We start from the raw sequence: 27,114 nt of genomic DNA on the forward strand, positions 1-27,114 counted from the left end.
TTACTGCCCCTGCTTCATGGATCCATGGTCGCCCTAACAGACAGCTATAAGCAGCTTGAATGTCCATGACCTGGAAGGTGATTTGAAATGTATGTGGGTCAATTGTCATGGGAAGATTGACTTCGCCGATAACAGATTTTCGCGATCCATCAAATGCTTTGACAACTACACCACTGAACTTCATAGGCATTCCTTGGTAAGACAAACGAGCGAGAGTCGTCTTTGGCATCACATTCAAAGAAGATCCGGTGTCTACCAACACATTGGACAAAGAGTCTGACTGACAGTTCATAGAAATGTGCAAAGCAAGATTGTGATTTCTGCCCTCCTCGGGGAGTTCCTCATCACAGAAGCTTAAATTGTTGCAAGCAGTTATGTTGGCTATTATCCCATCGAAGTGATCAACAGTCACATCATGATCTACAAAAGCTTGATCTAAGACTCTCATCAGGGCTTCCCTGTGGGCTTCTGAATTCAATAGCAATGAAAGTATTGAGATTTTTGAAGGAGTCTGCATAAGCTGATCCACAATCTTGTATTCACTTCTTTTGATAAGCTTCAGAATTTCATCAAAATCAGGATTCACATTGGTTCCACTGGATTGACCAACATCAGTGTTTGTATTACTGACAGGAGTTTCCACAGGATTCCCTACTGGTGTATTGACAGGATTTTGTCCGGCTGCAGGAGCAACAGGCTGCTTTGGAGGTAGTGGAGTATACACACGTCCACTTCTTGTTACACGACTCACATCAGCAATGTTTACAACGGATGAGAGAGTAGGTAAAGGAACTTCTTGTCCATTCTTTATCATTGTAGCATTATAGTTGTATGGAACTGCCTTGTCAGAATCATAAGGAACAGGTCCAGGTAGACAAATGATCAAAGGAGCAACAGGAACCTTCGGCTTGTTGTAAGTAACTTCCATGCGCTTGGGCATGTTGAAATGAGGAACGATGACGTTAACTGTAGGCATTTCCGAGTTGATATCTGAGACTAAAAGCTCATGCGGATAACATCCTATCATGTTAACTTCATTTTCATCCCTATTTCTGTAGATCTCAATAGTACCATTATCTAGCAAAACTTGGAGATCTCTTCTCACAATCGAACATCCGTGAGGATCTACACAACATATTCTACAGGAACCATATTGATGCTGGCGAAAACTTGGCCCTCGACAGAGAGTGGCATGCATTTGTACCAAATCGGCTCTTGAGAAGTTGATATTATAGACTCGGTATTGGCCAGGACATCCATACACCATGTTTACAACATGCCCTCCATGATTGGGCAGAGGATTTGCTTGCACATTAGGATTCAAATTTCTGAAAGAGAGAAGATTAGATCTAACCAACCTCTGAACTTCATATTTCAAAGCTATGCAATGCTCAAGATCATGGCCAGGTGCTCCTTGATGATAAGGGCATGAGACCTCAGCTTTGTACCACCATGGGAGTCTCTCAGGTACTGGTGGTGGTGCTTTAGTTTGAATAAGGCCTCTTTCAATCAAAGCAGGGTACAATTCTGTGTAGGTCATTGGAATCGGATCGAACTGTGGAGCTCTTTGCACACGATTCTGATTATTGTTTAACTGCTGAGCCTGTGGTCGAGGCTGTTGTTGTTGAAACTGCGGAGTAAACCCCGGATTCGGTGCGGTGTTAACGACTGGTGTGATAGAAGCAACCTGTCATTGACGATTGACATTTCCTCTTGGCCTCCCTTGGGATACCATGTCAACACTTTGTTCTTTCTTCTTTGGGAAACCACTTCCGAACTTTTTGGTTCCACCCGAAGATCCACCTTCTTTAGTCAAACGTCCTGTTCGGACTCCTTCTTCTAAACGCATACCCATGTTTACCATTTCGGTGAAATCACTTGGAGCACTAGCAATCATGCGTTCATAATAAAACGGACTGAGAGTATTCAAGAAGATCTTTGTCATCTCTTTTTCTTTTAACGGTGGATTAATCTGAGCAGCAGTTTCTCTCCATCGTTGGGCATACTCTTTGAAAGCTTCATGGTCTTTCTGAGCCATGGATCGAAGGTGATCTCTGTCTGGAGCCATATCCGAATTGTATTTGTATTGTCGGACAAAGGCCTCACCTAGGTCATTAAATGTTCGAATATTGGTGCTATCCAAGCCTGTATACCACTTCAGTGCGGCACCAGTCAAACTGTCTTGAAAGTAATGGATAAGCAACTGATGATTATCTGCATAAGTAGACATCTTTCTGGCATACATCACAAGATGGCTTTGTGGACAAGAACTACCTTTGTACTTCTCAAAGTCTGGGACCTTGAACTTAGCTGGTATTTGTACACTGGGAACCAAACATGGCTCCTGGGCATTCTTTCCAAACAAATCTTTTCCCCGAATAGCTTTGACTTCCAGCTGAATCTTGTTGAATTGTTCTTGGAGATCTCCTACAAGGCTTCGCTGATTTGTGCTATCACCCTGATCATGATAAATCTCATTGTCTCCGTAAGGAACAGTGTGAACCATAGGAGTCGGAACCGTCATAGTGGGTTGAGAAAGTGCCATAGTAACTTGAGAAAAAGTTATCCCCTGATTTGGAGTGAACTGTGAACTCTGAGCAGCAGGCGCTTCAGTTGTGGATGTTTGAACCCCAGAAACATTATGGCGGAAACCTGTACCAAAGCTGAAAGGCGGGCCCCAACCTTCTGGCATAGAGAAAGATGGAATACCGAATGCAACTGTAGAAACTGGAGTAGTGACTTCAGAAGTCACTGTTGCTTGACTGTTGGGTGGCGGCGGTTGATTCTGTGCGGCCATTAAGGAGTCAACCAGAGTAGTGAGACTTTCCAACTTTTCCTGAAGGGTGGTCACTGTACCACGAAGCTCAATATTCTCTTGTTCAGAGTGTTCCATTACTCTTCTTCTGCTTGAACGAGTATTATATCTGTGATCTGATTGCGAGCGCGGTCGAGAAACTTTGAGACGCGACAGCTTGACGATCTATTGGAGAAAGATCCAAAAGATAAGACTCTATACAACAGACTCGATATGCAGAATGATGTATGCAAAAAGAAATTTATGATTTTCCAAATATTTTAAAGATTATTTCCTTGCAAACATTTGTACACAAACTGTTCTTTTATTCAATAAATGGGAAATGTTACAACATTGGAGCATAGCTCCTTACAAAAGCAAATGATAAATAAAAAGTTAAACAATCCTAAGCATCTTCATCAGATGAAGAACCAAATGCATTGTGCAGTTTGAGCTTCATGATTTCTTTCCCATAGTAAGCTTTCAATTCGGCCTTTTCGGTCTTTAGCTTGTCAACAATATTCTTCCAATCGTCAGGAGTTGGAGCGTTGCTTGTTGAACCTTCAGGTGTTTTCTTGCTTTCTTTGATGTACCTCTTGATTGCAGCGTCTTTCTGACGAATCTTCTCATCTTTACTCATGAGCCATCCATCTTGACAGTAGAGAGTTTCTTCGTGATCTTTCACTTGTTTCTTCAACCTTCTGTTTTCCATATCGGTCCTACGAAACTTGTGCTCCCAAGCATTTTTCTCTAACCTCATCTTGGCTAAAGTGTCTTGGTATTCCTTCATAGTGGGAATGGGAATATTGGGTAGTTGAGGTACCACAAGAGACATGGGTTTTTCATAATCATAAGGCATTTGAAACTCCTTTGCTCTTTTCTTTACCCAGCAGGTGTAGGCGTCCGTAGCAATGCAATTCTTTTCCTCACCTTTTTCTTTCCATCGGACGTCGTACCAAGCTCTCATCATTCTTGTCTTCAACCTTTGAGGATCTTCCTTTTCTTGATAGAAGTAGCTTTCTACTGCGAGACCAACAGGTTTAACTGAATTTGCATACCCGAGTTGTCGTCGGGCTAAGATCGGATTGTAGTTAATTCCTCCTTGTGTACCAATGAGAGGTACGTTGGCGAACTCTCCACAACTATCAATGGTTTCTGTACCACAGCGAGCCAAGGTATACCAACGAATATCATTATTAGTAAGAGACATAAGTCTTCGAGGCCAACGCAAACCTTCTCGGTTTTATGTGAAAATAGGAGACTCAGGTAAGTGTGAAACAATCCATTTGAACAACAAAGGTGCACAACATACAATGATTCCACCGCCTTGGCGATTCCTATGATGGACAGAGAAATACATGTCACCAAGCAAAGTCGGAACAGGATTTCCAATCAGAAAAATCTTTATGGCATTGATATCAACAAAGTTGTCGATATTGGGAAACAGAACCAACCCATAGATGAGCAAGGCTAGTACAGCTTCAAAAGCTATCATGCTACCGGTTTCGATGAAATCAAAGGCTTTCTTTACCAGGAAGTGTGAGGTTAAACCCGGGAGGTTTCTTTTGGTAGTCCAATTACTCTCTACTTCAGACTTTTTCAAATGGGTACTTGCTGCAATGACGTGTGACTTAGGAATGGCTTCCAAACCATTGAAAGGTATTTTGTCAGACACAGGGATACCCAAAAGATTGGCATATTCTTCCAAGGTCGGTACCAACTGGTAGTCTGGAAAGGTAAAACACCGGTAGACGGGATCATAGAACTGAACCAAAGTTTTGAGAAGTCCTTCATCAACATGAGTGTTCAGGATAGGCAAAAGTTTTCCATAACTTTTCCTAAAATTGGAAGGATTTTGTACAGAAGATGCTAACTCTATCAGTTTTCCCACATCAGGCGCTTTGAAACCGTATTTCTTGGTATGCCTTTTTACTTCTTCCATGACTAAATCCTAAAATGTTTGCAAAGAAAATTTCTCTAAATCTTTGGAAAAATCATGTTTTTATGGAAAAAAATGGGTTTTTTTTTGAATGTATGAATGCGTGGATGCATGAATGCCACATATTCAAACATGGTAAAACAGACATGGTAATAGTAACGCAAACATGGTGCACAAACATGGTAATTCAAACATAGTACACACAGGTTCAAAGGTCCAGCGTCACGAGCATGAGGTCAGAGAACCAAATAGGGATAGATCTAGTTAATCACCTGTACAACATGTTCTACTGATACGTCAGAGTCTACATTTTTCTTTCGGATATTACCGGCTTTCACAACTAAACTGATGAGCCAGAAATATTCTCAAGAAAAACTCGTCTGAGTGTGGTTCTCCGCATGACAACTATCCAAGTCTTCACCTGGATCGTTTCTGCACCACGTCCTAATAAGGCCAGGATGGGTTGGGGTTCTACGGTCTCTCAGCTTCTACAGTTCAATGCGGCAATAATGTCTTCGCTACGAAAGCATGCTAAACATATATTACCAACAAGGAGCCTCCACTGAGCGGAAGGATTCTCAAGTGCGCCTGCACATGACTATACCCTCCACCTAATTTCTTATGTGTACTTAATCCGGGTTAGGATTTGTCCATAATGTATCACTTGTAACAGAACCACACAAGTAACAGAACCAAAGAATCACACATGTAAAATAAAATAAAAACAATAATTAGAAATAACCCTTCCTTTGGAAACAATAAAAAGATGTTCCCCAGTGAAGTCGCCATTTTTCTGTCGCGGGCGAAAAATCGTTTTGTTCCTCTTTTTTGTGGGATGAGACACCTGATGCCTTCTTTGGGCTCGAGTGCTCATAAAAAATGATTTTTCTTTGTTTCGACCAAACTTTTTATTATTTCCAAAGGAGGAAAAGGAAAAAAGCTGCAATAACCTAAAAGTGGGGGGAGATCTTGGGTAAGAGGGTTGGTTATACGAAGGGAAGGTATTAGCACCCAACGTATCTGTAGTACTCTACAGGGTTCTTTATTGTTTTTTATTCCATGTTACGGTGGAGGTTCTGTTGTGAAATAGGTGGGACCTAAGGTGTTTGTTTGATTATGCTCGCAAAGATCATCGCGATCCTCTGCATACATATCCCTTAGAGGGAATCAGAGCATCTGTAGCTCGGGGTCTACGGGTGCTAAGGTTTGAATGGTTTTTTTGTTTTGTTTTGCTCGCCAAGGATCGACCTTGTGCCTACGTATTCCCAAAGGGATGTTGAGAAAGTCAGAGCAATCGTAGTTCCCACTTATGCTAGTGGAAGCAAAGGAAAATAGACAAATGTCGTCTAAATGCTAGATGTATCTAATCTATATCATCACATACATCTGTTTGATTTTTGTTTGAAAATCTTTTCATTATAAGCCCGGGGCCATGCCACTTAGGGTGCTTAGAATGATAAAGATGTTTTTGTTTGTTTAACCAGCCTTGTGGCAAAAACTTTCAATGAAGTCAGCCTTGTGACAAAAAGTTTTGATTAATCAGCCAGCCTCGTGGCAAAAGTTTCAATGAAGTCAGCCTTGTGACAAAAACTTTGATTAATCATCCAGTACGGTGGTAAAACAGTTTGATTGATTAGCCAGCCTTGTGGCAAAAAAGTTTGATTGATTGATTGATTGTTTGTGATGATATATAAGAGATACTCCTAGCATAGAGATGAAAAATGTCTAATCTCCTAGGGTATTTGATTTGGATATTGGGGATGCTTATAAGAAGCCCGTGGGTCCTTGTACGAAGCCCAAGAGGAGGCTATCCGAGGGTCCTTGCATTGTAAGCCCAAGAGAAGGCTATGGGAGGGACAATCCAGGGTCCTTGCATTGTAAGCCCAAGAGGAGGCTATGGGAGGGTCACTCGTTTGTACAAAGCCCAAGGGGAGGCATGGTGTAGTTGGTTTGAGCTCTTAGAGCGATTTCACCGGGAAACCATACTCTATGTCCTAACCTAAACTAGTGGAGATTCTTTGCACGAAGCCCAATAGGAGGCTATGGGGAACCTAGTGTTGTACTAAGTTGAATGAGCATATAACACAATCACAAGTATGAACAAGTACGAACAAACATGAACAAGTACATGAACAAATATGAACAGTTATACATATATGACAAAGTGTGTGTATATAATGGAGTTTATGAAGGAAATATACCTGTAAGCATGCTCCATTTGTATACACGGGGGCTCGGGACTCATACTCGGGGAGAGGCCCTTTGAGTTTATTCAAAGTTATGTAAACAGGTATTTACAAAGGGGCTTGGGACTTATACCTACATGGAGGCCCATGATATTTTGGGAAAATTTAAAGAAAACTTCATTTTTGGTTTGTTATTCAAAGTTAAAAAAAAAAAACAGATCGAGGTATGTACAAAAAAGTGTATGTACAAAAAAGTGTATGTACAAAAAGGCGTACAATGAAATACCTAATTTCATGTACTGGAATGGGTATGTACAAAAGGGCTTGGGGCTTATACCTATATGGAGGCCCATGGTATATTTGAAAAGCAGACGCGTCGTTTGAAAAAACGGTTTGAAAGTTTGTTTTGAAAGAAAGTTTATTTATGTTGACTAAAAAGACTGTGTAAAAAGAAAAAGGAGTGGGTCTTATACTCTCTAATATTCGAGAGGCCCCTGTTTTATTCTCATAAAACAGGGTGGATGGTTTTGAAAAAAGATGTGAGATTTATTGTTTTAAAAACTGTTTGGAAGTAATTTGGAAAAAATTTTCTGTTTGAAAAACTGTACAAAGAAAAAGAAAAGGGACTTATACTCTCTAATATTCGAGAGGCCCCTGTTTTATTCTCATAAAACAGGGTGGATGGTTTTGAAAAAAGATGTGAGATTTATTGTTTTAAAAACTGTTTGGAAGTAATTTGGAAAAAGCTTCCTGTTTAAAAAAATTGTACAAAGAAAAAGAAAAGGGACTTATACTCTCTAATATTCGAGAGGCCCCACATCGTTTTGAAAATCAATTGATCAATTAAAAGATTTAATCAATAGTTTCAAAAGAAGAAATGGTTTATCGTTTTTGAAAAGAGACGCGATCGCTCGTTTTAAAACGATTTGAATTTTGAAAGGAGTCAAATTAATCAAGATGAACAAAAAATTATCCTTAATTAACACTTAGATGATTAGGGTTTGCTCAAAAAATATTTACAAATGATTAAGTTTGAAAATCAAATGAAAAAACAATATTTAAAGTATTTAAAAATACTTAAAAATGTATCATTTTAAACCTAATTAAAAATATATCAAATGAATCTTTTTTTGTGATTTTTTTTAATATTGTCAAAATATGTATATTAAATAAAGAGTGTTCAAAAAAATGAAGCAAAAATAAATTGATTTGATTGGTTAAATAATTAAGTGAAGTTGTGTAAAAAATGAAAGAAAAATAGTGTCAAAAAATTGGTTTTGGCCCCCATGAGTGTTGAACCCACGCCCTCTCTCTCACAACTCAAAAACTTAACCAACTGGACCACGCGCGTGGTCTGATTATCATTTGCAATGAATTAAATATATTTTTAATCAAGTTTCTAATTTCAGTTTCAAAATTTGGCGCCAAGAACACAACCCCCAAATTGAATTTGAAAATCTCTAAAACTGTGTTGTTTTGATCAAGTGAATAGCCTAGCTTGCTCGATTTTTCACCAGGAACATGATGGTATCATTTAATTGCATTTATTTTATCTCTAAGGCTATCAATTTTCTGATGAACACGAAGAACCCTAATTTTGAGTTTCAATCTGAAATCGTGTGTGTGCATGATAAGTTGCAATTGATTGAGGGTTAATGATCCATACATATGCAGAAACAAGATGGCATGGCAGTTTTTCATTTATGATGCATGTATGATAGAGTTTGAAGTTCAAGTGACTTACCTTCAAAAACGGCCAAACTGGAGATTTGATTCTTCAATATAAGTGTTACAGATGCTTTGTATCAATCTGGATAGCTTCAATGATGATTATGGAAGGTGTCTGGATGTCTGGAACAAGCTGAATTCATCTGGGCATGGCCATGGTACCCGACCTGCATAAGCTTCAAGAGTGAATCGAATTTGAAGATGGAGGTGTTTCAGATTGCTGGTGAGTGTTTGGATCATTCATATGAAGTATATGGATGGTGTTAGGAGTGTTAGTTTGGACAGATATGGCTTGGTATGGATTTTGGCATGATAAGGTTCAATATATGCAATTATGGAAGTGAGGTAGTGATTCTGAGATTTGAGGTGTTTTTGGGTGTATGAGTGATTCAAACACATCACATTTGACATTTAGAAGTTGTGGGAAGCATCACTTTGTTCAGAACTTGCAAGGTTTGGAGGTTGAGTTTTCTACCTCACTTTGAAACACATGGCTTGTAATTCAAGAAAGAAGAGAGAAAACCTATAATTGTGAGGTTTTGGTGTGAATTTGAATGAGTTTTGGACCTCTATTTATAGGCCAAGAGTTCTGAATGCAGAGCTTTGCAACTTGCTTCAAAGTTTGGTGATTTGGCATTTGGAGATAAAGTGGAATCTTCACATTAAATGCAAATGGTTAAAGTAACTAAACCATGGTTATTTTTCTAAGCTTCTTATCTCTTTCCATTCTGATCTCAAACCAGAAAATATCTATCAATTATTGCATTGGTGTGTCATCACTTGGATCATTGGCCATATAGTATAGAAACTTAGTGAAAATGGCTTGAAATTTCATGCTTAATGACCTCTAATGTCAAAATTCAAAACCATAGCTATGCTCCATATTTTTTCATGCTCTTGGACATTTTGGAAAGCTCATATTACACACTTCAAAACCCTAGTTGAAAGTTTCTTCAAGATCCTTAAGGAAGTGGGTGAAAAAGATCCATGAACTTTGAAGAAAATGAAGTTTTAAGTGAAATTTTCAAAAGATGTCAACTTTGAAGCTCCATATCTCTTAAATGGTTGATCTTATGGAAAAAATTTATATGTGTCAAAGTTGTTTATTGGATCAAAATCTACAACTTTCATGTTGGAAGTTTTTTTCAGTTTGTAGGTGAAATTTTGAGTTATTCCCCTCCAAAGTTTGGAAAAAACCATGAAAAACACTTAGAAAAATTTTCTAAGTATGAAAGTCAAACTTTTGACTTTTTGATTCTTGATTGATTTTCTTGATTTTTCTTGATCAAATAACTTCATACTTCATATATTGATGATTTTCAACTTCAAAAGTCATGGTTGACCAAAATTCCCCAAAAGTCAATGGTGATCTTGTACAGTTGACTTTTTCAGACGAATCGCGTTTCTGGAGATTTCAAATGAAACATGCTATCCTCACCATATGAATGGTATGAATGGATCACATTGAAGCATTAGAGGATATTGAGCCATGTTTTGAGTTGTGGCACCATGTCCTGATTAAAAAGGCAGTTGTTCAGTGAATTAGGTCAAAAACCCTAATTGTCGACCTGATGAAATTGATGACTGTAGGTCTTGAATTGAGATGCAATTTCCATTGGATATTGTCATAGGGATTATTTGAGGATAATTGAAACCTTTGATTGACTTCCTGGGGATTTTTAGGGTTTCCCAAATGTGATCCCTGATTTCAGTCCCTGATAGTTCAAAACTCTGATCTGAGGATTTGTCTGATCAATCTTTGTGTAGGAGATGTTATGAGCCAATGGATTAGGTCAAAATGATGTACTTGGGGTCTTGAGGTCATGTCCCAAGTCATTGGGTCACATCCTGAGCAAAAGTCAGGAGTATGCTATCTTCAGTCAAAACCCTAATTCAGTCGATTCAAAGCTGTTGAGCTTGTTGAAATGAATCTCTGAGGACCAAATGTTGATTATTGATGAAGATGATTCATTTGAGATGAAGGGAGAACAAAACCCTAGTTGATTGTTGCTTGTACTGATGAGTGATCTCTTGTTTAAACCCTGCTGAGCACAAGTAGCAAACACAGCTATGCAATTTGTTAGAGATGCAAATGATGCATATGCAATGATATGAGGTGGTATCTTAGGTCAAAAATTGGGGTATGACATCATGGTCTTGTAAGAAACAAAAATGTGTTGCTCTTAGCATGACCGAAGCAGAATATATTGTAGCAGAAAGTTGTTGTGCTCAAATTCTATGGCTCAAGCAACAACTACGTGACTATAGACTCAATCTTGAATACATTCCGATACGATGTGATAACTCAAGTGCGATAAACATTACAAAGAATCAAGTCATGCATTCTCGAATAAAACACGTAGACATTAGACATCATTTTCTCCGTGATCATGCTTTACAAGGCGACATTGAAGTCACATTTGTCGATACACATAATCAACTTGCAGATATCTTCACCAAACCATTGCGAAAAAAATCATTCTACAAAATACGACGCGAGTTGAGAATCTTAGATGAACAAGATATATGATCATTTACAAGTGTTCATGAATTATCAAATTTAAGATGCATGTATGCTTAAATTATTTTACAATTAAATAAATTAAATTTTCTAGCTCATCTGCTTCTACCTCGTTCTTATAAGTGTTTAAGTTGCATGTATGATATTTCGTTTTAATTTCCATTTAAAATGTTTATAGTAATCATGATATATGATTTTTGATATGGTTAAGTCTTTTTATTATTGTGTGCATTAAGTGTATTTTTTAATAAATACTCCCTCTATTTTTTATTATAAGTCGTTTTGAAAAAAAAGTATTTTAATATAAGTCACTTTACAATTCTATGGAATAATTAATGATAATTTTCTGATTATATCCTTAAATATTTTTATTATTTCTCCTTTCAATTATGTAAATTTATCTTCCATATTTTCCACACGCCATTAATGAAGGATAATTTTGTAAAAACCTTCATAATTTCTCATTTTCATACAACAATTATTATTTTTCTTAACATGTGTGAAAAGTCCAAAACGACTTAAAATAAAAAGGAGGTAGTATTGTCTTTCCAATATTGCCTTTAATACATTTTTAAAAATTTGTTGCAAACAATCGATTGTAAGGGAATGACAATCGATTGATGTTTCAAAAATTCTTTACAATCAATTAATTAATCGATTAATAAATAAATTTTAATTGATTCCAGGGTCGGGAAAGTGTGTTTTTTGTTTTAGCAGTAGCAAACCAATTTGCCTTGCCCCAACAATCGATTGATGTTGCCTTTTTTGTTAATTTTTTCTTTAAATTAATAATATCAATTGATTGCTCCCTCCTTCCAATTGATTGATGTTGTTTATTTTTTTTAATTTTTATTTAATTTTTGGTCAAATCTTTTTATTTCTTTCCCATTTAAATAAGATCAAAATCTTCCTCCTTCTCACTTACCCCTAATTATATTTTTGATAAAATTTAATTTTGTATTATGTCTGATTATATTTGATATTATGAATTATGTGTACGATTTTAAATTATCATGCATATATCTTATTCTTATTATTATGTTTCATATATTGTTGTGCATGTCTACTATTATCTTTCATATACGATTGTCGCACGCTCGCGAAAAATGAACAGAGTCGCCACCAATATATTTATCCCATAAGGGAAAGGAATATCAGAAAACCTAACAAAGGAAGGAACAGGGTCTTGCGACCAGAGAATCAAGGTACGGGAGTCGGTTACGCAAGGGGAAGGTATTAGCACCCCTCGCGCCCATCGTACTCGATGGTATCCACCTATGTTTGTTTCTATCTAAAGGGTGTGTACTATGTCTATGTCTAAATGCGAAATGAATGCAGAATGTAGGGAAAATAAAGAATTGTACTCGCACGGGCCCTACCCCGCTGCCTACGTATCCTTTTCAGGAATCAGAGTTACCGTAGCTCGGCTAAACATTTTCTGTTTGTTTTTGTGTTTTTTAATTGGGCGGCGTTAACGCTCGCGCTCTTGCATAAGGGATCGCCTAGGATGCAATGGAGCGGAGATAACGGTGCCCTTAGGCAAAAGAAAAGGAAATGATTGGTTTGTGTCTTTTAAGATAGATGAGTGGTGAACAGTTCCCAATACCGGGCCACTCACCACTTTCTCTACTTTGCTTTAGTCTGAACCATTGTTAGATGTTTTAAAGTGTTTTTGGTTGTGTATATTTTAAGGGAAATTAATCTGTGAGTTGAATCACATAAAATGTATAATGATCGAGAAGCAGATTAGGGAATGAATCCCACTCACTTCCATCCCATTATGTAATGTCTGAGGAACAGATTAGAGAATGAATCTCACTCATTTCTCTCCCATTAATTAATGTTTGAGAAACAGATTAGGGAATGAATCCCACTCGTTTCTCTCCCATTAAGTAGTGACTGAGAAACAGATTAGGGAATGAATCCCACTCGTTTCTATGCCACTAAGTGATGGAGAAATAGATTAGAGAATGAATCCCACTCATTTCTCTATCACTTGCTTAATGTGATTCGCATCTTCCTTTTATTAATGTTTTGAAAGAGTTGAAAAAGAAAAAGGAGAAGAAAACTAGCTTAAGATGAATAACTAGCCTAAGTGTTTAAAAGGGAATTTCTAGATCCTAATGTTATCATGGTTTCTACCTAAAGTTAGGAATTTAAGGAAAAAAGACTAAACCTAATAGTTATGGAGATTATAGGTCCTAAATCTAAAGGAACAAACAAGTGAAATTACAAGCAAAAATTACAAGCAAAACAATGATACAAAATTAGTGCAAAAATGACTAAAAGAATGACTTGAAATATGGTACAAAACATAGAAGCAAATGATGCAAAATATAGTACCAAAAGTGAATTAAAGGACTATTATTTTTATTGATTTTTATATGACAAAGACAAGAATTCCAATCAAGCAAAAGAATTAAAATACAAGCCTAAACTAATATTTTTTATGGTTATTTATGAAGAAATGATTTCTAATTAAGCAAAAAGAACTAAAAGAGTTATAGCCTAAAACTAATATTTTCTATTGATTATTTTTGTATGTCTAAGATTATGTCAAAGTCTAAAAAACATAGAAGAAAATCTAAGTAAAAAACCTAAATTCTACTAATTTTTTAATGTGAATCACGGGGGTGTTAATTACAATTATTGGTGTGATTAGCAATGGCGCATGGCCCAAACAGGGAGGCCCAGAAGAGTTATTGTTTTTGTTCAGTTTCTTATGTGCCAAAAAGTGATATAACGGGCCTAGTGGGGGTGCGCTGGTATTTGGCCCCATGATGTTATTTGTTTCAGATTTTCATCAATTAAAAACAATTAACCCTATTAATCTCCAATTAATAATAATTAAAAACCGTTTTATTCAGTTAATTGAAAACATGTTAATCATAATTGAAAAAAAGGGAATAGGGTTAGAAATGTGACCTTTGAGCTTTCGATCTCGTCTTCCCCCTTGCTCTCGACGGCGGCACCTGAGCAAGCTTCTCTCTCTGATCAAAGTCCGGCCACCGAAAACTCTTCCTCGCACGTATCTCCTCTCTTTCGGCTCGCTCAGTACCTCACTCTCTCGAGAATTTGTTTCAATCCTTCTCAGTTTGTCTTCGTCGATTCAATGCCGGCGCTTTTGATTTGATGAAGGTTTTCAGCATTGTTATTCAGTTGCGTTGCAGAAGCGAACCGAAAGTGTGTTTGATTGACGTGAGGATTTGATGACGATGATGATGATGATGATGCGATCAATTTGAAGGATGAAGGTGATACGTGAAGCTCCGCGATGGTGATTATTTCAGGTTTTGCTTCTTCTCCACTCCTTCTTGCTAATTCTGTTACTATCTTTTGTTCTGATTTTCTCCTCTCAATTCTTCTGTCCGGTTTCCGGTGATTGATTTTCGTTTGAAGAAAATGGAAATTGAGGGAGCTTGTGATGAAGATGTATCAGATTGGTGATTGATGAATGGAGGTTGGAATTTGATGGGAGTGGGCGAGATGATGATGTTGCAGAGAGTCGATGAATTGTGGATTGAAGGTTCGTGGATGAAGATGATGATGAACGAAGATCAAGGTTAGAGCTGAGGGAGATGAGGGTTCTTGGGAGATTAAAGAATGGAGAGTGAATTGTGGAGGAGTGTGTGAATGGTGGAGAGTAGTGTGTGAAGAATCAAAGTGAAGGGAGAGTGAAAGTGAAGGTCAGAAATGGAGAATGAATCGAGAGGGGATGTAAAGAATGGCTCAAGGCTCTGATTTATAGAGATTCTCAGGTTAGTTTTTCTTCTGACTTTTTCTCTTGTATTCAGTTATGCTTCTGTTTTGAATCTGTTAGGATTGGTTAGTAACTATACTAGGTTGTTAGAGGTTGTTAGAAGTTAGTTAGGATCTGTTATAGGTTAGTTGTGAGGGAAATTGGTTGGAATTGGTTAGTGATAGTTAGGAAATGGTTGAGAGTTCTGTTGCTGTTAATTATATACTATTAGGAATTGGTTGAAAGAGGTTTGGATTGTCTTAGGTAGTTATGATTAGTTTGGGAATTCTGTTAGAGCGGTTATAGGGTGTTTAGGAAAATGAATGTTGTAGGTTAATTGATATGTGGTTAAATTCAGTTAGGAAGAGGTTAGAGTTAGTTGTAAAGCTGTTATGGATGTTGAGTGGCCACTGTTAGCTTATTTGGTATGTGGTAAGGTTAGAAGCTGGGTGTTAACAGTTAGTAATGCTATAGGTTGATATGTTAGTAAAACTGTTAGTAGATTTTTGTTAGCTGGTTCTCATGTGTGCGACATATGTGTATGCTACTGCTGTGACTTGATTTTGGCTTATGTTAGTATCTGTTTCGAACTATGCAGCAAGAACTGAGTTTTTTATTTGCAAACTGCTGTGTTGAACTCGAATGAAAGTGATGCTGCTGGTATTGAAATGGTGCGCTAGCGAGGTGGTCATGGCCAGGTCTTGATGAATATTGTCGTATCGATGTTGTGTCGCTCAACCTGTTCTGTTTTGTAGCTTTTTCTTGGTTAATGTTGAATGATTTTGGTGGTGAAGGTTAAAGGCAATTAGTAGTTAATGTCAAAAATGGTCATAGGTTATGTTATCTTTGTGGTGATTATGTCATGGCTTTTCGTAACTGAGTCCGCGTGTTTGTATGCTGCAGGGGTTGTGATGTTAAAAGCTCATGAATAAGAGGAAAAGAATTGAAGGAGAATTAGCTCTTGAAGATTCAATCACATGAATACTGTATGATAGGCTTCAGAAGTCAGTTGAATTAGTCGGAGAGTCAACAAGTCGACGGTCACCCGTGGCTTTTCTTTTGTAATTTTCTTTTTGTTGTAATAATTGAAACTTGTAACAACTTGTATTCTACGTGGCTTGAACTTTATAATTGTGACGAACTTATGACGGTGACTTATGTTCCAAACAGTATGAAATGAACGGTTTCCTTCTTTTCCTTTTGTAGTTGTGTACTATGACTTGGTAGTGTATATTTCCATGGATTGAATGAACAAAAGCTTGATCATGAAGGTGGACTTTTGTGAGGAATTTAGTAATGCATATGTACATTCAATGGACAAAACCAACTTTATTATATTTCTCTTCTTTTTGTTTGTAGTGGTCTTGATGAACAATGGTATTAAATGAGTGGATGAACTTGGACTATCCCTTTTAATGAACAAATCTTTCAAATCCGGGTGCTTTAAACAACATCAATTCATTGACTAATTTGAATCGTTTGAATCCCTGGTATCAAGCAGTCCCTTGAATGAGTGTTTCCAAATAAGGGTTTCAACCTTTACTTTTAAAACCTCAACTTCCATCTTAGATCCAAATCAACTTATATTGTAGGCAACGAGTAAAAATGATGAAAACAAAAACTTCCTTAATCATGATGAACTCACCAGTTCATCTCTCATGCCATGGCTCACATTGGTATTCAGTCCACCATAACAATAATGCATTGAAGAATCTTCGAGGAAGGAAGTATTGAAGCACGTAAGAACACCTCGGCATAAAATCCAACGAATCTCCGATGAATTGACGATTGTAGACACTGTGTATAAGAACCATAGTCCTTTTGCCTCTGATTAGTCTTTATAGAGGAAAACTTTGTAGCTTTAGGCGAAAGAAGTCCACCATGAACGACCATACAAAAACCCTAGCTTCCAAGATCTTTAATCCAATACAAAGTTATTTGATTAATGAATGTATGAGTTATGTTATTGACCTAATGGGAGGTATGTACATGAGACTATGAGATGCATAAGTCTAAGCCAGATACAATTGAAAGGGTAGGACAACGATTATTGTTATCTTTTTAAAATTGTTATGCATGTCTATTCTTAATTTTTATATTATTTTGTCCATCTTTCCATTCTTTTTAATCATGTCAAAAAAGGGGAGAAATGTGTATATATATTGCTTGTTTTATCTTTCTAGGTTCATAATAACTTGTAAAAATTCAACCTTTGAAAGATGCATATAGTAAGGGGGAGTTATCCAACTTAGGGGGAATTTTTCAATTTTCAAATTCTTGTCGAGCAAGCACAACAATCATACATTGGTTTGTCATCATCCAAAAGAGGGAGAATATAAGTTCATGCCTTCAATGGAGATGTTTTGATGAAGACAATCAAAATTAAAATGGTGAACACATGATCAAGTGATAAAGAATGAAGAAACTTCTCAAATGATTAAGTTATGGATGATCAAGCAAATATGGTAAAATATGCTATCTCATCATTATATACCCTTTAAGGGCTCAAACGATTTAAAACAAAGAATTACCCTAATGGTTGTGTGTGCATATCAAAATACTTAAGTGCCTTGAGTTCAATCCTTAAGTATGTCATTTTGCTTCAAAAAATTTCAAATATTTTCATTTCATGAGATAATCAATTACAGTAGCAAAGCAAAGAAAAATTCAAACATGACAATAGATTGCATGAGAGTTTCAATCAATAGTTTATATTTGGAAATTTTCGAAGCTTCAATGGATTAATCATTCCATTCAAGTTTGAATTGAAATTCAATGGAAATTTTTCAAGACCCCTTCATTATATCTTTTTCAAGCAATTTCACACCTTCTAATAAATTTTCAATAGGTCTATCTTGATTCAAAAGGGTGTGAATGGCCATATAAATAAGAAGTGTTTTATCAGATCAAATTCACCTCTTTCAAAAATTTCTTCCTGAGTATTTCACTGTTTCTTACTGCATCTTTTATTCATTATTTTCATATATAAAATAAAGGTTCTTGAGCACTTAGAAATATATTGTTATATATCATATTGATTGAAATAGGAGAAATTATACACGATATGATTTATTATATATCCTACTACTTCAAACTTTCTTATATCAAAAACCAGATACTTGTAAATACCTCGTTGTCCAGAATTGTTGGAAACAAGAGAATGGAAAAAAGAAATGATTGTTTTCTTTTTCTGTGTGGTAAAATTACAAGGTAGTTGGCCTTGTTGATTTAGTTAGAAGCTTGTGTATAGGATTGTACAAAGTTCTGACTATAATAAAATCGCTTACATGTGGTAAGGGACTGGACGTACTTGTTGGAACAAAATTGTTCATATCCCTTGGGTTTTGGTGATAACAAAGTACTTAAAGAACAATTGAGTACACTAACTTTTGTTTAAGTGTGCAGGATCATAAGCTTATAATTAACTTGGTTCTGACCTTGTTAAATATCTTATAAAGAGAAGATAAAGTCTTAGATTATGAAGGGTCAAAATCTGGTGACTCCGACTCAGTATCTTTACATATGGTGACAACTCAAATTCTGAAGACCTGGATTAATGGTACTCATCCTTTGGTCTATACTCTATCTCTAAAGAAAAACTATCTTGTCAATCCAAATTTTGGTAGAAAGTCAACTAGAGTTTATGTAGGACAAGGCTCAAGAAAAGTTGACATGACATCTTACATTTGGTCCAACATATTGGTAGATACCTAGTATGGTGAAAGATGTAGTGGACAAAGTCTTTACACAAAAGATGAAAATCTTAACAATATCAATTTCCAACGTCTCTCTCTTGGAAGTGTTTCTCAGCAAAGACACCTGTGCAAGTCATCTTCTAACAACTCTTTTGTTGCCTCTATATAAGAAGTTGAATATTTGAAAGAAGATACCAAGATTAACATGAATAATAACAAGGAACGAAAAACAAAAACAACATTGAACTTTCGTTTATATTTTTGTTGTATTACACATAGTTTTGAGATTTCTTATCTTTGTATATTTTAGAAATCTCAAGTGTTAAGTCTTTGATTGTGTTGCATTCTTTACGCGCCTCTGATTGTATATCAAGTGCATCTTGTTGTCTTTTCATCTAAACTGTTTGTTTAGAAGTTTAGTGGAAGTATCTTGCTAGGTTGCTTGAGCAAAGGAAGTCTATTGCTAGGTTGCTTGAGCAGAAGTCTCTTTCTAGGTTGAATGAGCAAAGGAAGTCTCAGGATAGGTTGCTTGAGTAGAAGTCTCTTTCTAGGTTGATTGAGCAAAGGAAGTCTCAGGCTAGGTTGCTTGAGTAGTTTGTAATCAATTTTTGATTATAGTGAAACATCTCTTATTGGACAAGGGGACTGGACTACTCTCAGTTTGTGGGAGGAACCAGGATAACTAACTATGTGTGTATGTTTATTTATTGCTTCTTCACTTTATATCTTTTCGTTGCTATCAACTCTGAAATCAGTTTCTGACGCTATTTTAAGAAGCAAAAAGAACTCACCACATACAATTCAACCCCCTTCTTGTGTATTTTCTCATCTTCAGTACTCTCGAATTGTGAGGGGAACTAGTATAAATTCATGTGTTCTGCTCCTTCTACACTTTATTGCTTTCACCACTTAACCATAAATCTGAAAAAATTTAAAGTACCTAATTCACCCCCATCTTAGGTTCACTATGTACTTACATACTTGACAAAAAAACGTAGGAACTAAGTATTGCAAAACTCTCCCCAATGAGGGATCGACTATGATTACCTACATGTTAGAATATCTTGAAAAAAGAGTTGATCCAAGTTAAACTCTTCCTAAAAAAGGAACATATTTTTGCAAAACTCTCCTAAAAGGGTCCGATTACGACTCTCTAGAAACTAATTTGATCCATATAAAGCTCCTCTCAATAAAGCGACTAAGTCTTGCAAACTCTCTCCAAGAGGGATCAAATGTGATTGTCTACACGTCGTACATCTTTGAAAAAGAGTTGGTCCACGTAAAACACCTCCCATCAAAGGGCTCAAGTCTTACAAAACTTTCCCCAATAAGGATTCAATATGATCATATACATGTTGGAATCTATTAAAAAGAAATTTGATCCATATCAAACTATTTCCAAGAATGAGATTTAGTCCTATAAAATCCTCTCACACAAGGGATTGACTAAAATTGTACACACCTCTCTTGAAAAATAGTTGATCCACGTCAAACTCCTCCTAGTAAAGAGACCGAGTATTTCAAAACTATCCTCAACTTGGATTTATCTATTTTTGTCTACACGACGAAATCTCTAGAAAAGGAGTTAATCCACACCAAACTCCTCGCAACAAATGGACTAAATAGTGTGAAACTCTCCTCGACGAGGGATTGACTAATATTGAACAAATAAAATTCACAAAGCAATCTAAAGGAAAATTAAGGCTACAAAAAAATCATAAAGGACCTTAGAGCACCCCCCCGCCTCTCATCGGGATGAACTTGGTCTTAAAGTCCTTTAATGAAGATTATAGGGGATGAACGAAGCCTCATTTAGTTTGACCACTCAATAAAACACACTACCTCTTATCCATCCTTTTTCAACAATAAAACAAGAAAAAGACACCTACAAAAGGCCCTCTACACCAAGGCCTTGGAAAAAAGCTCAAAGAATATAATAAATTCCCAACAATTTGAATGAAACTAGGGGACTCTACATTAAAATCCCTAATAACCACCTCACATTGAAACTCAATGAAGGGTATCATAACCCTAAATATTCCATGATGATATCATACATAAAAACAACCTCTAGAATGAACCATTGCAGATGCCTAATCATGACACATGCTTCATTCTTGTCTATGATGATCACACACTTTATGATACGACAAGGTAAGTAAATGACACACACTTTATTTCAAATAATTTATAAGTTCAATTTATGTTTTATAATATATACTTCAAACTATTTTCAAGAGAAAGTCCCGAAGAAAGAACTCAAGGTTGCTGCACATGGGAAAAAGCTTATAGGATGGGTTCCACGACATCTCCCATGTGACATAAGAAGGTGGTTGAGTGACTGTGGTCTATATTCACTATAGAGAACCAATTTCTTGAGGATAGACCAAATCTTAGTATCAAAATTTACAGAGAGATGGCATCTAGAGACATCGTCATTTCATAATCCATTTGGTGGGATGATCATTACACTAGATGATTTTTCTTGTTTGCTTCATCTTCCGATCAAGGGGTGAGTTATGGGACCTTCCATCAGGTGTAACTGAAGAAGATGTTGTTGGTCTTGCTGCTAATATGTTAGGAATGCCATTTGAGGAGGCAAAAAAGCTGGTATGTGCTTGGACGTGTTCTTATGATAATCTTTAATGGATGTACACCTTATTTACACATCATCGAGCTATTTCTAGATGAGAATGTGCTACCAGAGCCTATATGATGATGCTGGTAGGTTGCACCATTTTTGTCTACAGGACTTTTACTCTTCCCGTGGCAATGTATTTACTAACTAATATTTAGTGTCTTGGTTGGATATAGGTAATATAGTTAGGGAGCAGCTACACTGGTCACACACACTATATATATATATATATATATATATATATATATATATATATATATATATATATATATATATATATATATATATATATATATATATATTAAGGACATGCTTCCATGTTTACTTGCAAGCAGCTCGGCGGATATGCTACCCTTCTACAAGTATTAATTTTTATTTTTTTATTTATTATTATTATTATTATTATTTTATTGATAGTATTAATCTTGTAAAAATGTTGGATTCCCGAGTATTTCCAACTATTAAAAAAAAGGAGAGAATTAGATTGCAACTATTGGTTGTGGATTTCCGCGAGCTATGAGATGGACGTATAAGTAAGGAGAACTGAAGGTGGATGGATTGAGACATGTATTGGAAGAGCTGACACCTACTGATATTATATGCCGTCCATTCAAGAATAATAGAATGAAACATCTATTTGATGATACATATCTTTACGAAACCAATGCAATAAATAGAGACAATTGGTAAATGTGAAATCTTCATAGAAAATAAAGTAATGCAATAAATGGCCTAATATGATTAGGAAATTGATGAATGAATTGATTCTTTAAAGTTGGTTTCTTTTTTGAAGATTGCCTCTTAGAAGATTGAGATTGCTTCTTAGAAGTTGAGATGATTGAGATAGCTCTGAACATGGTCTCATTATTTTCTTCATTTTCTCCTTCACTTCTCCTTTGCCTTTTAATTTTTTAGGTATTGGGCACATTGAAGTCGTAATGGGGTAAGCAATTTCACAAACCTACTTTTTAATGCTCTTTTCTAAACAATATCTAGTGATATGTAACTTCTCCAAAATGCTTATATTTCACTACTCATATCCACCTCTAAGCCATCATCTGTATCTACCTCCAAGTCAACTTCCATGCTTAGTTTCCTCCAATATCACCAAGCGTGTATCTTCCTAACTCAGAGGCACAGGGCAACCTATAAGATGTTCTAAGAGTACACCCACATATTTTATTGTTGGTTCCCACATAATCAACCCTTAATAACTTTTCATCAATGTGTCTTAAAGTAGCTCTAGATACTGACTGATCCATGCTGATTACCATAAAATGGGCTAGTGCGTGCATGCTCAACTTCATAATTTTTCTGAAAGAAGCTCTAATGTTGTCTAATTTTAACTTTAAGTTATTATTCATAGCCTCCTAACATTTGCACATGTGATTAATTTCCAATGAGAAAACTCAACCCAAAAAAAAAATCAGACTAGCAGATCAAAAGAATATAAACTATACATACTAATGGTACATACCTATTAGTCCTGACTTTCCCCAAATGTAACACTCGATTGCTTCATGCTCCAAAATTTTTATCCATATGAGGAGTCAATCATGTGTCTTTCATATAATCAATAAATTCACTATAATCAAAACATGCATGCTCAAGTTATTGCAACAATTTATGATACTCAATCTCATCACTAGCCCATACAACTTCCATCCATAATATGCCTTTCACCTTTGCATGTTATTCACAACATATTTCTTGCATTTTGAACTAACATTTTTTGTTGATGTGAAATAAACAAAGCAAATTAATCGTCCTTGGAAACACAACTTCAATTGCTTTCATACAAGCAAGATCATTATCAGTCAAAATCACTTGCGAACAAAACTATTCCTTAACAAACAATTGTTTCAACTTATCAAGCAACCAACAAAAATTCCCCGTCTTCTTAGATTCCAAATAGGTCAATACAACAGCAGATGTCAACTCGGTTGACGTCATGCCAACTATTTCAAACATATCGATTGTCTATATATGTTTGTCTTGTACTTGTTGTCCATAACCAACACAATAGAAAAAATATTCAACAACTTGATTGAATATGGGTGGGCCCAAAAAATATCTTTCATAACATCAAACTCATCTCTTCATCCACTATAGTAAACATAGTTTGCATTATCTACCAGCTTAAACAAATGTTGTATCTCATTTTTAAGACCTCTTGTCTCTTTTTGTAACTTACTCTTATGTTTATATATTTGCGTGATCCAAGTGACATTATCCAAGTCTCACTCTTACAAGGAAAAGAATATGTGTCTAGGTTGAACATGTTATTGCTCATATGCGCTTAGTCGACCAACAAACGAATTCCCTTATAATCTATCAGGTAAACTGTGGTTATGAAGTCCACATTTACATCAATCTTCCATCTAGAATCTTCTTTCAATGGTGTTGATCTAATAATGAGTTGACAACTTCATTTCTTAGTGGCACTTTGTGTTCCACTATCTATTTCCTTGTATTTTTCACCTTTATCACAATAACGTATTATTTTGTTATTTTTTCTCTTGTCTGTTTCGATATCTGAACGAGTGATGATAACAATTACTTTATTTTTTGATTTCAACATCCTTAATCCATCTTATCACATCTTCTCTTGTATCGAATCTTTGTGTAGTTAAGAATGCATCAGTGATATCTACACATATATGATTTTTATCGCATAGCTGTAATGTATTTCCATATCTGCAACATAAAAAATTTATTTATTTTTTTAAAAAACTATTGAATTACTTTATGGTAAGTAATCTGATACATCAAATGAAATTCATCGGATAACATTATACCAAGTTATCTGGTACAAGTTACAAACCGAAGTAAATATGAACTAGTTCTCCAAGAACTAAAAATACAAACTGGGAAACATATCAACAAGTTCTTCGATAAAGTAACAAAGTACCCAATTACTCCCATAAACATATGTGAGAGTGCAAAATCCTTCAAATTTCAAAAATATTAAGGGAATGGTTAAAATAAAATGATAAATTAATTAATATGTTAAAATGAAAATAAAAATATTAAAAAAATTATAAGAGTGGAGAATAAATAGAGGTATGAGATAAAGTTTTCCTATAAATACAAGTCGGGGTTCGAAGTAGATTTCTTACCTCCCAAAAAAGAAAAGGAGGCCCAAATGCCCAATAAGTTTTCAAGATAAAGTAAATGAAACATTGACCCCCTAAAAAATGAGGTGAGGTAATATGGATTGGAGGTAAAAAAAACGAAGAGCAAGTTAAAGAAGTGAAGTTCAAAGTTTGAAGCAGAAAAGTTGAAGTGAAGTAAGGTCGATTCCTTCACAGAAAAAATGACGCTGGACGATGATAGCTCCATATACGTTGGAGGTCTTCCCTACGACGCCAACGAAGATACAATTCGCACTGTCTTCAATTTGTATGGCGCTATCCTTGATGTCAAGGTTTTTTCACTTTTCCATATTCCTTTCATTTTTAGGGTTTTAACAAACACTTTCTTAATTCTTTCTGTTCTTTCTCTAATAATCTATTGAATTCATTGGGTTTTCAGTTTTATCGCTAATTTTTAATTTTTGGTTTCAATTTCAGATTATCAATGACCAACGTACAGTAGGCAAATGCTACTGTTTTGTTACTTTCACAACCCCTAGGTCAGCAATTGATGCCATCAACGACATGAATGGAAGAGTATGTAGTTTATGTTCTTTTCGTGTTTTCATAGTATGTAGTTTATTCATGTTAATATTTGTTAATCACTGTTATGGTTAACTTAACTTAGGTTAAGACTTAAGAATGTTAGGTTTTTAACACTGTTTTTATGAATCAGAGTATTAGTGGGCGTGTGGTCAAAGTTAATGGGGTCAAGTCTCGCGGTGGTGGTGGTGGCGGCGGTGGTAGGTCAAATTTTGGGAGAGAAAGAGAACGTTATTATCATCATAATGATGAAAGGAATGGTGATTGGGATCGTGGTCGAGATAGAGAGATTCGAGACCAAGATTATGATCGTGGCAGTGGCAGAGATCATATTCGAGAGCAAAATTATGATCATGGTAATGAGAAAGATGGATACAGGAGTAGAGGCGGTGATTGGAGTCGACATGGTGATAGGTCTCGAGACCGTGATAGGTCTCGGGATCGTGATAGGTCCCGAGACCATGAGAGGGGTAGGGATAGGAGAGTTGAACATGTGCAAGATTATGATGATCAAGGTAGAGAAAGCATGTTGGATGATGATTGGAATCGTGATGATGATAGGGCTGAGAATCAGCAAGAAAACAGCAGGGTACATGGTGGAGATGTGGATAGAGAGCATAACTTGGATGTGGATATCGAGAGAAAGATGGATAGGGTTAGTGATCCTGATAAAAGTTTTGATGAACCTAAAAGAGAGCCGCCAAGGAGAAACATAGAGTAAGATCTCCTCTTTCTGTTTTCCTTGACATTGGTTGATTTACAATTATTTCTCTTTGGCTGACTTATTCTGCACACATATTTGTTTTGCCGGTTTTTTCCTGCAGTTTGAATGTGACAAATGAAAATAGTCCATCAGATTCTACTGATGACCACAATGATGAGGTAATGCAATGATTGTGATCATTTATGAGTTTCTTTAATGTGAGCATTCACAAATTTCTTTTTCAGATAAATCATTGTCATAGAATAAAATGAGACTGATTGTGGAACATTTTATTATGTTCGTTCTTGTTTATGTGATCTTCAGGCAGAAGATGAGTTAGAGCAGTCAATGCAAGAACTTGATAAACTAAAAAAGGAGGTTTGTGGTCTTTTCAGAACTAAATTTAACGAGCATGTATGTGTATACTAAGGCTGTTAGGACTTCTCGTACAATAATTAAGGCTGTTAGGACATATCACACAATAATAGTCATCCGATTCCAACAAACCCTCTAGCCTCTTTATGTTGTTTTTCTCCCCTGTTATGTGTTGGGGGTGCTGAAAAGTGGAGTTTTTTGTCAGGTTTCTAAGCTGGAAGAGAGAGTGGAAGAAAGAAGAGTTAATGTTACGGAGTTGCAAAAACACTCTAAGGTACCTTCTCTCTTATATCCAAGCATCGGGTTTTGAGCTTGATTACTAAACTTTTAATGTCCTTTGAATACAATTTGTTATATATTTCTGATCTAGAAAATATTTACTGCAGAAACTAGAGGATGCGGTGATTTCTGCAAAGAAACAATCTCTATATCGCCAGATGCAGTTGACCAAGGTGATATCTAGTTTTCATAATCATACATTAGATGACTGGCTGGAATCCCAATTCAAAGTTTTAAAACCCGTCCGTTTATCAATGTTATTTATTGCTAACATTGGGCTATGGCAAATGATTTTCAGCTGCATGAGTGTTATCTTCAAGTGCAAGATTCCACAGAGAGACTTAAAACCAGTGAAAAAGAATTCCAGGTTTGTGTCTAAAGATATGTAGCTTCACTTTGTTTATCTTCATTGTTCTGTCCCAGATGGACTTGATTATCTTGTGCTTGTAACATATGCCGAATAAATTTTATGAGCTTTGCAGGCTCTAGTTGATTCGGTAATGTTTGAGAGTGATGGTGATGGTCTTGGACAACTTACAAATGGAAGTCTTGATGGTAAATAGTTGTCACCATATTACCAAATATATGGACAAATATGAAACAGTTTTTGTACCATTTGTTGTCTCCTTAATTGCTAAAATGGTTTTACTATGTCCATTGGCTTCATGTATGATTAGAAATTTCATTGGTTACTTTTGCAATTCATGCTAATCTGTTCGAAGAAATTTTGTACCAACAGTAAAATCAGATATGTTTCGGGTTGAAATTACTTATTTTTATCGTAGCCAAACGCCATTTTTATTGTCGAACCCCGTTTGAATTTTGTAGATCCACGGATAC

At 35.9% G+C, this 27,114-nt stretch overlaps 1 protein-coding gene across 1 annotated transcript; it reads left to right on the plus strand.

Moving 5' to 3' along the window:
• Positions 1-24,435: 24,435 nt before the first annotated feature.
• LOC131623846 (zinc finger CCCH domain-containing protein 25-like) lies at positions 24,436-27,040 on the plus strand. The gene is made up of 9 exons (XM_058894848.1): positions 24,436-24,667; positions 24,813-24,911; positions 25,051-25,634; positions 25,742-25,799; positions 25,945-25,998; positions 26,201-26,269; positions 26,382-26,447; positions 26,573-26,641; positions 26,757-27,040. The coding sequence occupies exons 1-9, from the start codon at positions 24,557-24,559 to the stop codon at positions 26,835-26,837; spliced, it is 1,191 nt and encodes a 396-aa protein (XP_058750831.1). The 5' UTR covers positions 24,436-24,556; the 3' UTR covers positions 26,838-27,040.
• Positions 27,041-27,114: the final 74 nt, after the last annotated feature.

The sequence above is a fragment of the Vicia villosa genome, unplaced genomic scaffold (genome assembly GCF_029867415.1).
Source record: "Vicia villosa cultivar HV-30 ecotype Madison, WI unplaced genomic scaffold, Vvil1.0 ctg.000084F_1_1_3, whole genome shotgun sequence".
Lineage (NCBI taxonomy): Eukaryota > Viridiplantae > Streptophyta > Magnoliopsida > Fabales > Fabaceae > Vicia > Vicia villosa.